The 16,327-nt window shown below is 39.1% G+C and overlaps 1 protein-coding gene across 10 annotated transcripts in view; it reads right to left on the bottom strand.

The window, feature by feature from the left end:
* Positions 1-16,327, bottom strand: part of diaph2 (diaphanous-related formin 2) — a 551,295-nt gene that overhangs the window by 201,147 nt on the left and 333,821 nt on the right. For all 10 annotated transcript variants that reach the window (XR_013818231.1, XR_013818232.1, XM_079839686.1 and 7 more), the window contains one exon: positions 149-250. Coding sequence is in view for 8 of the 10 variants with exons in the window: in XM_079839686.1 (XP_079695812.1) it covers positions 149-250 (102 nt within the window). In the remaining 2 variants the exon portion in view is untranslated. The remainder of the gene's footprint in view (positions 1-148; positions 251-16,327) is intronic.

Here is a 16,327-nt window from a genome sequence, read left to right as displayed (position 1 = left end):
GTAGCCTAATAATAATAATAACGGAATAATAATATATTTTACATTTTGTCTCATTTGTAAACATTGTCTGGAGCCCTGAAATGTATAAAAGTATCCTCAAGCTACTCTTTCTTTACTCTTCTATTTTATGAACAATCTCAGTACTTACCACAATTCCAAATTGTTCTGGTTCACAAAGCTCCTCATATTCGTTCTTCAGCTCGGCCAGATTGCTCAGCTCCTTCTGCTCAGGAAGGTTTTTGATCAGGTTCTGCAAAGAAATGTACAAACACACCCATCAGTACCACAGGAGAAAACACCTGCTACCAAGCTCATTTGGTGAACTAATCACAGGGATGTGAGTGATGGTAGACGGTGGAGTATGGTTTAAATGAGGACACAACTTTATATGCTATTGTGCCTTATGCTGTTGGTGTGAAACACACTTGCAATTCACATAGAGACTCTGTAATGTCCACATCTTTCCCTATTACCTACACACTGTCAATCTCAGATTGCAGAGAGAGCGAATAAAACTGAAAAGCCAGACTTGAAAAATCTATAGAAACTCAATTCAAGGGGAAATATTCAAGTTGATCTTGACTCCATCTTTGTTTTTGTCAGTTTTTTAACATGTTGGTAGAAAAAGCCAGCACTCACCAAAGAAAATCCACCCGGCATTACTCTTAGAGCTCAGCCGAGGTCAAAGTTTTACAGTGCTGAGCAAATGACGTTCAAGGTGACCGAGAAATATGGGAATATATACCACCCCCCCATCCCCATCATTTAAGATGGAACTGAAATGTCCCTGGTGTTCGTGGCTTTCTTTTATTTTCACACAATTTGAGACAAAAGGCATATTTGAGCCAATTTGGCCACTTAAAAATTCACCACTTTACAAGAACTCTATTGCCTACCTTTTCCCAAAAAAGTTTCATATTGATTGTACAACTTTGCAATTACCTCTAAGAGTAAAAGCACACTGTAGGTGATGTGGGCGAGTGAGAGAACCTTCATTTTCTCAAAATGCTAATTGTGCTCATAAAGGTCAGCTGCGTAAATGAAAAGGAGCATTGCATCCTTTTTTTTCCAAAGAAGATGTGCCCTTTCCATTGTAGACTTCCTCTCTCATTACGTCCTCTAATTTGGTTGGCATAACCATACATAGCCAATCCTGCTGGGTTACCAGCATATTACAAGCTCCAGCTGATGGGAGGGCTGGCATGTGTTATATCTTCAATATACTGTAAGAACACAACTGAAATTTTAACAATAACTGCATTTCTTGTCCTCCCTGTTGGAAGCATGTCCTAAACCGAATTAAATGCTTTTATGTGGTCTCTCTTTGAAATGACTTCAACTGTCCTGCTGACAATAATACGTCTGACGCAACACAAAGCCAATGCACTGACACCTGAATATTGAGCAAAATAAAGTATTTCTAGTGCTGAGAGATTTTGATGAACTTTACTCAAATAAATAATGGATAAGAATCTCTCACGTACAAAGGAATGTTCAGAAATCGCGTAAGACGGAGAAAAATGTGATATTAATATAAACTAGGGCTTTAAACTCCAGTGGGTTTGGTAATATTCTCAATAGTAAACACAGACAGCACTGTAGTTTTTTTTTTTCTTCTTCTTTTCTCCGCAAGACATGTGCTTGCTTTTGATGAGATAATCATTAGCTTTGTTCTTTCTGGAATAGATGAATATTTAAGCACAACACTTTTTTAAGGATGCCTAACACATCCACTTTCCCTGGTTCAAAGCAAACCTAGACTAAAATAAAAATGTGTCAGAAGCCTATAATTATCTGGACAATGAGATAAAACTGACGATTGACTCCATCATCTCAGATGTTAAATTAAATAAATGTGCTGAGAGGCTTTGAGATGTTTCAGAAAAAGCCTGCAATCGAGCAGCAAAGATCAGCCACGTTAGGGGATTACGGTAAAACGGCCTCTCTCTCGTCTGAAAGAGTCTGAGGAACATTAGCTCGGCGGTTCGGCTGAGGAACAAAGCTCCCCTAAACAATGTATCATTGATTTTGAATGAAGCGCAACAACCCAGCAGCACACCATTCAGCCACAGCAATCATCATTGCTAATGTGCCGCCAAATCTCATTATTGGAGTTGTATTTCTCCATCGCCACTCGCAGAGACGAGACAAGCGATTAGGCTTCGCCGTTGCCTCCTTTCCAAAGGCATCTATAGGACAACCCACCAAATGGAGCAGAGATGGAGGGAAGATGTAACAAATGGGTCTAAAGTGAGAAGAGAGAGACTGCTGTTAATTGCTAATACTCTCATCTATGGTTTACATAATTATCGGAGTCCCGCATATTGAGCAAATGACATGCAAGCAGAGACATATGGGAGGGTTGGTAAGAGGCGGTTGAACCCTGAATGAATCAGTCTGCTCTCTCCAGGCCTCCAGACTCAATCTGCATCTGGGAGGGGGGTTAGCAGAGCATGGGCCCTAACAGAAAAGACATGCTATGCTCATAATCCAGCCATTTGGACTCTCTCTGCAGGGCCAGATACATGCATGCTGTCACACTTTTTTTTCTTCTAGACACTGCTTGTCTCAATGTCATTTCAGACTTCATCACCTTATTTACTTCCATAATGCATGTTCCTGATCTTAGTTTAAGAGATTCATCTGTGCCGGTTATTCCTTAATTGTAAAGAAAGTTTGACTTTGTAATCTAAATGCAAACTTCCTTTCTTCCTCTAAAACTGTCCTTTTACAATGTTCTTTTCACATAAGATAATGTTAACCAATAGCTTGATGGATAGAAGGATAGAAGGATAGATAGAACGCTCGAACGGACGATCGATCGATCGATCGATCGATAGATAGATAGATAGATAGATAGATAGATAGATAGATAGATAGATAGATAGATAGATAGATAGATAGATAGATAGATAGATAGATAGATATATAGATAGATAGATAGATAGATAGATAGATAGGGGAAATGCTATTGTGCCTGGAAAGACTGTAATTTCAATGTTGAGGGAAGCACCGGAATTAAGGTGTAATTACTTGTGCTTTGGTACGTTTCCATGTAAAAACGAGGAGAGTCTGTAAGTGTAATAACTGCCAAGTTCTTAAATGGTACAGGAATTAATCCAGTGTTGGAAGACGATACAGAGAAGGGAAGTGAGACAGAGAAGGCTCAGATTCAGAAAACATTTTGACTAAATGACAATATCTATGATGCTTCCAGCAGTATACTTTGATCTCTGACGTTGACATGTTCCAATCACACACTCAACCTATGCCAAGTTAACAATTGTAAGTCTTCAGTCAGAACAGAGACTCTGTATATGTTCAGATTAGCATAGTACCATACTAGTTTTACTAGTTCTGAAGTATTAAGTATAGTATGAATACTATGTCTATTATGTGTGAATGCTTAAATTACCCTGAAGATATTTGCCGAAATCAGCAATATTCAACAGAGTGCACTGCATGGAACATGTTATCTCACAATGCTACCTTCCATTTCCAATGTGATAAATACACAATTTTTTTAATGCAAGAATGAGTGGTAAGCATACAGAAATTATACACAATAAACATATCGACAAATAAAACAATAGGGAGGATAACAAATACAAAACAAAAAAGTATTTTCAAATTCAGGGTATTTAAGGGTATTTTAAGTTCTGTTCTGATCTTTTTTTTTCTTACCGTCATCTCACTCTCCTCTCACTCATCCAAACAATAACAATAAAGATATTAATATCATTTCCTGATTGATATGGATATCTAAGCATTCCCAACGGCAGAACTGTGCACCATCAGCAGCCACACCCAGAAGCCCACAAAAGGGTTGTGTCGATAGACGATAGTATCGTGTATCAACGATAGCCAGATATATCGATGATTACGATATTACCAAGGCGATAATTGGCTCATTTTGCCATTAATGTATTAAATTATTATTTGTATTGTTATTTTAAGACTAGTATTATTAAAACTACTACAAAACTACATCCCACATCAAAATTAAATTGCAAGGTAATCTATTCACAAATTTTCAAGAGCTTGTTATAAAAGAGATGCATCATTCTTATACAGTTGTTGTTTAAGCCAAGATGAAAAACGGCAGAGATGTTTGTCAGGATTTTATTGCTTCGATAGCACATTACCAAATCATTTAATGACACTAATAACACCCACTCAACCCCCGCCCAGCATACCTGCCCAATTGAATTCTAGATTTGTCATGGTATTACTAATAAGTCCAACCCATCTCCATTGTAAGCCATAGAGTGTATGCACGGCACACACTTTTTTGAAAAAAAAATTTCCTACCAAAAGATATGTTTTACATAAAATAATGGCTTAAAATAATAGGAATAATGCCTACTGTTCCGCTTACTGTAAATAAACAAACAATACATTACATTTTGAATGTACAGTGTTCAGTAAATAGCAATCTAGTATTCCCTTCCAAACAAAGCCTCTAAGGTGTGTTTTAGCACTCATCTGAATATCCATCAGCACAGGGTGTGTTAACCCAACAAGCGAGACAGCGAGCACAGTACAGGCTAAGGAAAAATGAACAGCCATTGCAACAAGCGCACCATGCTTGGGTAGATGGAAATAAATTACTCCCACGGATGTCTCTACCCGGCTCAGCAGAGCATATGCCCAACGGTAAAGTCAGAAACGAGGGAAGATCAACAAATCTCAAATTACCCTCACAGGGACAGCACAATCAATAAAAATGTTCTCCCAGCAATAAACTCTTTATTAAACTGAAAGAATTCACAAAATGGGGGGGTGCATGGGGGGCTGTAACCTTGCCTGTATGTGATGCCAAACACAGAACTCCTCGTCTGAACAAGCCAGGTCTGTTGTGGATAGGGCTGACAGATGTGATTGTCCATTTGCCCTCCTTTTTTTCTTCTAATTGATCTGTTCTTCATTTTTTGGGACGCATCGCTGCATGCAGCTCAGTCTTTCTCTTGGCCAAGCACACGTGAAACATTATACAGTCGCCTTCCTGCCGTGCCTTCTCAGCAGGTCTCGGCACAGTTTTCGGTAAATTGTTTCAGGGACCTCTGCTTAAATCAATACTGGAGAACTCTGAAACATACCCAGACAGACTCAAAATATTAATTCATGACAGCTATATTTGTTGGTTTCAGTAAATATTTTACTCATGTGCACATAATGACTTTATTTTGAAGAGAATACTTTGATCTCCGTAAAGAAAGCTTATGTATCATGCAACATAAATGACACAATGTGATGCCTCCAAGAGCAATAAATGGTTCAGATTAGAGTAAATCTCTTCTTCCGTGTAATGTAGAGCACATGATTCAGCCCAACATCAGAGTTGAACATGTTGAACGATCTGTTTGATGAGTTAGTCACCTTATCTCTCAGAAACCTAATACACATGCAATCCTTATCTAACTTACAGGAAAGGGGGGAAAAAAGAGTAATAAATAAGCAGGGTAATTATCATGACACCGTCAATGCAAACAGCTTCTATCCAATTAGGGTGCAATACAGCATTGGCCTATGAAATTAGGTCACAATTTTATCACAGCTGTGTCTCATGATTTAATAACACAGCACTCCAACTGCCAGTGTAATCACACACTTCCCAGGAACTTGCACCAAAACATGGCTGGCTATTTTAAGAACATATACAGTGGCTTGCGAAAAAAACGACAACTTTTATTTGGCTGCCTTTTGTTAAATTACTTTAAATTACTTGTTTTAACATCAATTAACACCCCATACATCATAATAACAAAGCAAAAAACAGAATTGATAATAAAAAAAAACTGCAATAATCCCATTGCATAAGTGCTCATACCCTTTTGAAATTTAGCTCAGGAGCATTCCTATTTTGCTTGTAGATGTTACTACACTTCGAGGGGTGTTAACCTGTGGCAAATTCAATGGAATGGGATTTGGAAGGGCACACACATCTCAATAAAAGGTCTAACAGCTGAAAATGCATATCAGAGCAAAAACCAAGCCAAATGAGATCAAAAGAACTGCCTGTAGAGCTCAGAGACAAGATTGTGTCAAGACACTAGAGCTTGCCTCCTGACCAAACTGAACAACCGATGGAGAAGGGCCTTGGTTAGAGTGGTGAACAAGAAGCTGATGGTCACTCTGGTTGAGCTCCATGATCATATTTATAGATGGAAGAAATTTACAGAAGGACAAACATAAGTGCAACACTCCACCAATCTGGGCTTTATGGCAGAGGGGCCAAACTCCAGCCTCCCTCAGTGAAGACACATGGAAACCCACTTAACACAAAAACACCTAAAGGACTCTCTCAGACTGCGAGAAACAATATGATCTGGTCAGATGAACCTCAGTTCCAAGCATCATGTATGGAGGAAACCAGGCACTGCTCATCACCTGCACAATACCATCCCAAACGTTAAGTGTGGTGGTAGCAGCTTCATGCTGTGGGGGTGTTTTTAGCGGCAGGGACTGGAGGACTTGTCAGAGTAGAAGGAAAGCTCAACGCAGCAAAATATAGGAGTTAGCCTTAATGAAAACCTAGTCCAGAGCATTCAGAACCTGGGACTGGGCAGAAGGTTCATCTAAGACATTGCAAGAAAATGGCTTATGGACAACTCTGTGAATGCCCTTGAGTGGTCCAGCCAGAGCCTGGTCTTGAGCCCAATCGAACATCTCTGGAGAAACCTGAAAATGTCTGTCCACCGATGGACCCCATCCAACCTGACAGAGTTTGAGAGGATCTGAGGACAAGAATGGCAGAAAATAGCCAAATGCAGATGTGCAAAGCTTGTCACATCATACCAAAAAAGACTATAAAAAGACTGTAAAGGTGCTTTAACTAAGTACTGGGTTAAGGGTTTGAATACTTTTACAATGTAATTGTTTCAGTTTTTATTTTTAATAAATTTGCAGTCACAAATCTGAATGTTTTTTTGTTTTGTTTTTTACTTTGTCATTATGGTGTATGGAGTGTAGATTAACATGGAAAAAAGTAATTTAAAGTACTAACATAAGGCAGCACCATAACAAAATGTGACAACAATTAAGGAGTTTGAATGCTTTCGCAAGCCACTGTATATTGGAATCAGTAAAGGCCACAGTTAATAAAACATGCATTTTTAGGAATAACAAAAATGGCTGCTTTAGGTGAGGCGTGTGAAGATATAAATAGTGGCAGTCTTACAGACAGACAGAAAATACACAGGAGGCTAATTTTCCTCAATGGGCACAACATGCGACACATTAGAGGGTTGTGCAGTTGGCATTAAGCTAATCTAAAGAGTCGCACTCTGACAGATTCGAAAGGGATCTCTACTCCGCTAAATCAACACCTCAGACTGTCACAGTCACTAGCCACAGTTGGCGACTGACAGGCGACAAACCTGGGATGACAGATTCCAAAATCGCATTAAAATGAGAAATAAAAAATGGATTATATTTGGTTTGGTGAGCGATAAAGCTGGCAAAGCTGACAGACCTACCATGACGTTAATTTTGTCTTTTGTGTGTGTGTGTGTGTGTGTGTTGGGGGGGGGGGGGGGGGTGTATCTCATTCAAAAGTCTGGGGTCTTTAAAATGTAAAAAAATTTAAATTAAATTAAAAAATAAATAATATATATATAATATATATATATATATATATATATATATATATACATATATACACTTTCATTCAGAAAGGATGCATTTAAAATGTTACAAAAATAGTTCAATTTAAAAAAAAAAAAAGTTCTTTCTTCAAAGAGGAAGAAAATTAGAATGATATCTGAAGGATCATGTGACGCTGAAGACTGGAGTAATGGCTGCTGAAAATTCAGTTTTGCCATTGCAGGAATAAATTATTTTTAACTGTAATTACTTCACTTCACTTGATCAGCATTACACAATGTTGTTGTGCTATTGAATAAGCATTTCATGCAGAGGAGCCTACCAGCTCTGTGCCAAAACCAAGCTTCAATTAAACTCAAGAGGGTGAGCAGTTTTTTTCTGCGATAATCTGGAAGCTTGGCACACCTCTGTACTTCTCGTCCTGTCCTGAACGTACTTTCCTCAATATGCAAACGACAGGTAACAATACACAGGCTGCTCCAGTCACCTGTTGTTAGTCTTGAGAACAAAAGCTGGCACCGTCGCCATGCCCCGCAACCAACTATCGAGCCAGGTAATGAGGGCTCATGAATATGTATGAAGGCAATGCCGAAATAGCAGACGATCCGGGTGATTGACAAACAAGATAAACAATAATAACAAGCAAGGGCAAACACGAAACCCCTAACAGGCATGGCCATCCATAAGCATGCTGAGAAGGCCGTAGTTGAGCTGAGGTGAGGCGCAGCGGGAGGGAGAGCTGACAGGGCATACGTCAGGATGGACAACTGGCTTCTCAGAAAATGCTACGAAGATTTCAGTCAAGGACGCTACCTTACATCACCCTAATAAGCTATTAATGCGATGCCAGATTCCTAAGAACTTGAGAATGCAGTACTGTCATCTCTAACGCTCTGGTGCTGTATCACGCAGGACAGAGAGTGTGGTTATTTGTCACCGTTACACAGTATGCATTGAGCTACATACTTTATTAGCTGCCGTTATGATGCTTTGAGTGTTACAAAAAGAGATTGGACATCCTAGGACAGACGATTGAAAAGGTGAATTTTGTCATTTCTGTGCCTCTAAAGACATCAAATGAACAAACATTGCCACCAGAAGAAAAGAAGGCGGGGGGAGGTGGCAGCAGCTATGTAGCGCTTTGTAATGACATTTTGCACTTTTTAAAAAAAATAGGTGATTTTTTGTTTTTTTGTACAGAACATGCTAATACATGTATATAAATCAAGGATAAGAAGTTTTTTAAAGGGATATTTCACCCAAAACAAAAAAATCTATTTTCTCAGCCTCATCGCCTCATTCATTTCATTCTAAAAATCAAAGAAACAACAGAAAAAAAACAAAATTTTACCCCACTGACTTTCATTGTATGGGCACAAAAACATTGAGACATTTTTAAAAAGTCATTAAGTTCTGAAACAACATGAGGTTGAGTAAAGAATTCTCATATTTAAGCATTCTTAAAGGGTTACTTCAGTGATTTAGCATTAAGCTTTGTATCAGTAGAAACCCGGTAGTATATTCAAATTATGGTACTTTTCCCCCCTCATATCCCCCTGAGACAAGAGAAAAAATATTGTCATTTTGCGTCATCAGAGGATTTTTTGGCCAGAGGCTAGAGACTACAGGAGCTAGTTCCGGGGCAGGGATCTCACTCACAGAATGTAAATGCGCACGGCCACTCGGCTTTCGTTCAGCTCACTCGCACTTTATTGAAAAGACACTTTCAGTTTTTAATTGTAGTGTTTATTCTCTAACTGAACGAAATTATTGTATTATTATGAAGATCAAAACGACGGTGGGGGCTGTGTAGGGAGTGGCCTCGTAGGGCAGCGAAGCAAGTGCATTCTGGGAGTTGTTGTCTTTCATCCACATTCATACATTTTCTGTCTTTTCTCATTCTAGAAGGCACCAAATTCAAAAATAATTTCACATTTCTACTACATAAATGACCTGGTTTAAATACACATTCATCTTCCCAGCGCTGAAATACCCCTTTAAGTCTTCAAAGATATGAGATTAATATCACGAATCATACACTCTCTGAAAAAAAGGTACAAAAGCTGTCACTGGGGCAGTACCCTTTCAAAAGGTACACCTTTATACCCAAAGAGTGCATATTATTACCTCAAAGGTACATATTGGTACCAAAAGTGTTCATATTAGTACCTAAATGGTACATATTAGAAACTTTTTAAATGTTACCGTCCAAGTGACAGCTTTTGTACCATTTTTTCTGAGTGTGTAGGATCGCACTAATATTTTGGCATGATCTACTATTAATAGTACTACTGAATGCAAGCAAGTCTTAAAAAGGGGCCTTAAGTTATGCAGTCCAGAGCAGGTGTATGAATGAAAAATCTGCAGTTTGAAAAGTATTCTGACCAAAGGGACTCATAAAGCATACTTTTCAAGGAAGGAGTGAAACAGGATCGAGCGTTGCACATTTCCATCTGATCAACTCAGGAATCAAAAATACATGAGGTGCTAAAATGAGAAAAATGGGAAGTATGGAGTTCCTTTGAATACTGAATTGCACAAAGGTACATGTTACATTAGTACATTTCCTTTGCTGTAGTCTACCGGTCAGTGGGGATGAATCCTAAGGAATGATTGGCATAATTCATAACAACGAGAAGGTACTGCAGGGGCATACTAATGCGGCAAGTTTTTTATTTTTTTTTATGTATAATACATCCCCTCTCTCAGGAAATAGTCTATGATAATTACAGAAACACAGGGGCGACACCGATCTGTGGTTAAGTTGATGCAATGACACATCATAAGTGATGATACCACTGGACTCTGGGGAGGACTTGATTGTTAAACAGACAGCTATATATGTAAGGAATAATTGACGGCGGGCCGTTGAATTATTAGAAAAATAATGCACACCGGAGGTGGTGATGGGGTCACGACGCGAAGCGGAGGGGATGACCTCAAGACATCGATCCGATGATTCTTTTGTGTCTCATCCAACGGCTCTTTTGCTAGTTCCGAAACGTCATTTTAAAGCTGGTACCGGAGGCTCGAGCCGTTGATAGCATTCTACTGCAGTTATTAATGAAGTTATTAGAAAGAGAGCGAGAAAGAGAGAGAGAGAGAGAGAGAGAGCGACAGAGAGAGAGAGAGAGAGAGAGAGTGACAGAGAGACAGAGAGAGAGAGAGCGCACGCTTTAGGCTACCTCTGTGCGTCTCTAAACAGCGCTGTTATTACCTCGCAAGTGAAAAAATTTGTTTTTTCACTAGCGAGTTTTAGTTTTATATTCACCGTAAATATTAAGATTTACTTTAGGAAAATCGTCTGTCATGTTGTTTTTTTTAGTCCTGTAATTTCCGTTATTACAGTTAACTATGTGAAGTGATATGGAATTGTAATGCGGTCAAGAGAGCTGCCTGGAACTACGTTCGCTGTGCGTTTCCCAGAAAATAATTGCACACCTCAGAACGTTCATCAGCCAATCAGATTCAAGCACTCAATGGCCCTGTAGTATAAATATATATATATATACGGCCACCATTTTTTTTTGCTGTGTCAGTATTTTGTATGACTGATTTGTAGAAAGAAATTAATTTTGATCTGTTTTTCTGTTAATCAGTATCAGAAAAGTTTAATGAAAAATGAAATAAAATAGCCTGTTTTGTCTGATTTACAAATATTTTAGTCAGAGTTTGGGGACTGAATGAATAAATGAATGAATGGCTGAATTAAAGCTACACTGTGTGATATTTTCCCCCATCTAGTGGTGAAAAGGTATATGACCATCCAGTGAATTTTAGTTTCTGTTCCTCTCAATTCCGATTTCGTTTCAACTCCTACGGTGGCCGATTTAGTCCAAGATTAACATGGCTTCCAGTTCGACCTCGTCCACATTCGACACGGTGCCTGTGGGATATTCTGTGCGCAGTGGGATGGTTGGAACTCAACTGGCCTAATTATTCGGCTAGAAAGAACTGCAGCTAATCCAGAGTGAACTTTGATGATAGTAATGCTTATTCAGTCATCCAATTGCAAGGCATACACAGGTTTGCGTGGATATGTACCTAAATGTGGTTTCTGTGAGAGAACAAATAAGGATGGTAAATATACATACACAGTTAAGAACTGTATAACTATACTTATAAGTTACATTTGTATAATGTAACCGTAAACCAGAGCTTATTGTACCATATATAGGTGCTAAATGCAGCTGCATTAAAAGGAGCGGAGCTGCCGCTGCTGCTGCTAACAAGCAGTGTCCGGTTACAAAAGTGTGTGCGCCGTTTTAACGTTAGCACTGCAGTGCGCTCTGTATAACAATTGTTAATATGCCGATCAGACCTGATACATAGTTCCATCAACATACATTACAAGCAAATATTTTCTATAAACGAATAAACATTGTTGATAACAAAATAACTGAATGATTATTCAAATAGTTGAGCATTACGCTATTGTATGTTGACAAAAAAATACTTCTGAGGTGACATCAACTGAATTCCGTGATGACACACTCTGAAACACATCTACAATGACAATAACTATTATTACTTACGGAGTTATTAACGCACAGAAATACCACATAAGGAAAAACAGACTTTTGAGGAATAAACAAGCCAGGAAAACTCCTTATAACTCTGTTACTGGACGCTGCTGAGATGAAAACTCTCTGCACATGCACCAGACAAGTCTGAACAAGTTGACGCGCACATGCGCGAGGCAAGGAATTTTGTACAGTGCCATCGAGTGTTAAAACCGGTTAAAACGCGAAAGGCGAAGCTTGAATTTACGGGTATGTCCCTCTTTGGCTAATGTACTTTCAAGATGGAGGGGCAACATGGCGACCACCGTTAGATCCCATTACCTTATGTATTTTCAATGGCATATTATAAACTTACGAGAATACTTTATTACTTGAAAGAAGTAAATATACATTAATGAGCACATATATTTTTGAAAGAACTAAGTGTTTTTAGCTAAGAATAGACTAAAAAAGTTACACAGTGTAGCTTTAAGTAAATCTGACAATCAATAAATACATATTCTATATAGTCTCTGATAATATAAAAAAAGAGGATTTAGAGGACAACATAGTTTGCAGTAGAGAATATATGAATATAAATATAAAATACTTAATTCTTTATCTTCATTCAAGTTATGTATACATTTCTAATACACACCAAGGTGTGCAAAATCAAAACGGCATGTAGATGACTGTTAAATGGCATGAAGCAAGTTATGTTGAAACAGATATGGGAACCAGGAGCTTATAATCCGAATGAAATTTTAATCAGATCTGGCCAATTCATTCCGATTGACGTGGTTACATGACTTTTTTTGTTTCCGATTGTGGTCCATGTAAACGCAGCTAATGATGCAATTAATGAAAAGATTAATTAAAAATTAAGTAAAAAACTCAGCCATTTCACCGCTTTATATCACATGAAAATAAAAATTGAAATAGCCTGAACACGATATGACTGTGGGGGGCTTTAGTGAGCAATCAGCTTGGGGAAATGAATGTTTATATAACTAGGAAAATTAAGTGTTACGGACATACATTTACAATTGATTTACAGTAGGCTATATAAAAAATGAAAGTATTTTGCCTCTTCATTTTAAACCACTACTTCACACCACTGCTGTGAACCTAATAAGAGAAGAAACCTGGATAGCAATTCACAGCACTTTATCGGGCCGGACTTAAATGGCATAGTTAGCCATTTGGCTAATAACAGATATGCTGATATTCTTATTTTATTTTGAAGTTTAAAAAAAGAAGAAAGATCACACAAAACCACAACAGATGTATCAAAGCGCAAGGTACTGTTTCCTGTGAATAACTGGCTTTCATTGAACGCATTAACTGAGCTGAGCTGAGCTTAGCCCTGCTGTAATGAAAGCGTGTGAGGTTATAAGAGAGACGTGCAGTGGGTCATTTTCAAATGAAAGCTATTAGTGTTCATTACACAGTTCCCTGTTGATAGCGCTATACAAAGAGTACAAAGGTTGAGTCCATCTTGAATATGATATAGAGCTTATTAGAATTTGAAGATAAAGTTTTGCTCCAGGCCAACACAGTGCCTAAGTACAACACTCGTAAGGAGAGTGAGTGAGTAAGAATAAGAAACATTCATCCATGAGAATGCAGTGATTGGGCAGAGAGATTGTTCTCTAAAACTCCTCGGCCGAGAAAACTGCTGACAAAATCCTTGTTTATCCCTCAACATTCTCTTCCTTTATCAAGGGCTAACCTGTTACTTTGTTTGTCATCATATTGCATTACACTGAAGTGTGGTCTGTTTGTCTATTGTCCTATTCTCAGCACACTATAATGCCACTGGTGCATTATTTTAGAGAGGGCAAGAGCCTTTGAGAGCTTATTAATGATATCTGCATTGTTCTGGTTTTGGCTTCACTGTGCTTTTGGCATCAGCAGTACAAGGGCATTGAACCAAAAACCACTATCCCTGCATTAAAGTCTTCCCAGAGGGCTGCGAGAGGGTTCTTTGAGAGATTAAGGCACCACTGGAGAACACAAACTTAAGATACTGGCAGCAAATGAGAAATCCCAGTGTTTGTTTCTCTAATTATTGTCTAAAACTGATTACAGAGATTTAGCGGTATAAAAAAAGGCCCAAATTTTTTAAACAAAAAAACATTTAGACTTATCTTCACACATTTCATATGGGGTCAGAAGAGTGCAGCTGCTGAACTCAGTTGTGCGTGAAAGAAATTGATGTGTATTAATATAAAAGTATGATTCAGAGTGAAGGGGATTTGCCAGGGTGCAAGATTTAAGGTTGTGGCTTCAGTGGTGACTGTAAAAAAGCTGCCTGGTTTCTTGGGGCTGTGAAGCAAGCGTTCTGAAAGATGAAAACAAGGGGTGCGGACACAATGCAGGCGTATGGACTATGGTCTCTTTTGCATATGCCTAGTCTTCAGTCTCTTTCTCTTCTATGTCACACCTCTACAATGGGGCAGAGCATCTCTGTCAGCATGTATGCCTTTTTCATGCGGACATTTGCCTGGACCAGTGACTATAATAAATGCTTTTTATCTGACTGTTTTGAAGGCTCTTTGTTGTCACTGGGATGACGGTCCTTTGCTTGTGTGATGGGAAAATGTGGAATGACATCCACAAAGCAAGAATAACTTTTCTTTTCTTTCTTTTTTTTTAAAGGAAAATAGGGACAGAGTCAAAAATAAAAATAAAAGAGAGAGGCTAAGCCTCATTCCTGTCAGAGAGAGAAAGAAAGAAAGAAAGTGAGAGAGAACAACTGAGTGAGGCATTGCATTTTTCTCCAGACAATGGAAAGCAAGTGTCTGAGTGCTTGGCTGTGCAGGCAAGCGTTAGATGAGAGGCTTCACACGCCTACTGTATGGATGCTACACCCCGGCAAACCTGCTGTGGTTTACAGATCTGTGAATCGCTTCCATGATCAGATAACGTATTGTAAGTGTAGGATGTACACCAAACCAACCAATCAGCTCCAAAGCATCTGTAGGTGACTATTTAGCAACACTTGCTTCCCTCACTGAGACATCTGTTACATCACACCCAAATAGAGAAATACAGCATTTTCTTCCATTTTTGGCATCTACCCTTAAGGTTATGCTGTGTCACAGGATGCTGTTAATCTTTAGATGTTAATGGCTGAATAAAAATAAAAAAACTGAATAAAAAAAAAACAAAAAAAAACATGCTCATTTTTTCCACATGCATTCTATCTAACAGCAAGTCTGAATCATGAGTGTGACCACTGGGAAATTGAGACGTGACAATTCCTTGACTCAGTGTGAATGATGTCAAAGCAGAGCAGCAGCCACCGTGAACTTACCCTAGGAGAAAGAAAAATGAAAAAGAACAATACACAGCACTCTCTCTATCCATATTGCTTGAGCGGTTCAGAGGCACGTCTGTCTGTGGCTTCAAGCTTACCCACAAAACTCTGCCAACATCCCGTCGGCACGACTGAGGCATTACCGTCATGCCAGAGAGCCACTAAAAAGCCTATACCATTACCGTGTAAGGACATAAAACTGGACCTATGCATTACCTCCCCCTCAAGGATGAGGATATCATGCCACGGCTATTTGAGTTCCCGGGATGACGACGGGGCGATGAAGGTGATAAATGTGAGGGGGTGGGTTTGGGCGAGTGAGAGAGAGCGAGGCATAGAGAGAAAGAAGGATGAAACTGAGAATAGAGACAAGGGAAGGAGGTGTGCAGACCTGACAGATGAATCTCCTCTATAAAGTGCAGCTGAATGTGGGAAAAGGTCATCACTTTAGCTCTTCTGCCTCTGTAAAGAGCGACAGGGCTGTCACCTTAGTTCAGGCTTCAACACACCCAGCCCAAACCACCTGGCAATTAAAGGTCATCTCTGCTCCCAGTAACAGCCAAGAAGGGCCAATGCAGACCAGGACATCTAAATATTCCTTATCTCCTCCACCTTTCTAAGAAGAGCAAGGGAAAGTAAACAACAAAAATCCCTCATCCACTGTATATAGAACAAATACACCAACAAACCATACAGATGAATTCTGCCACTTGGACATGGCCCAATAACTTGAGGAGCAACCAGCTAAAATAAAAGTCGCAATTCCCCCTAGTGGTCTCTGAGATAGACGGCAGGCTGTCAAATGTGAAACTGAGCTGACTCTCCACCTTTCAAATCCACCTAATTCACAGCGGTGAAAAAGCCACCAGAGGCTTTGAGGGTAAGAGGCAAAGGGTGG

This window comes from Gobio gobio (assembly GCF_949357685.1).
Source record: "Gobio gobio genome assembly, chromosome: 16".
Taxonomy (NCBI): Eukaryota; Metazoa; Chordata; class Actinopteri; order Cypriniformes; family Gobionidae; genus Gobio; species Gobio gobio.
The sequence above is the reverse complement of the archived record's forward strand: the minus strand, read 5'-3'. Positions and strand labels throughout refer to the sequence as shown.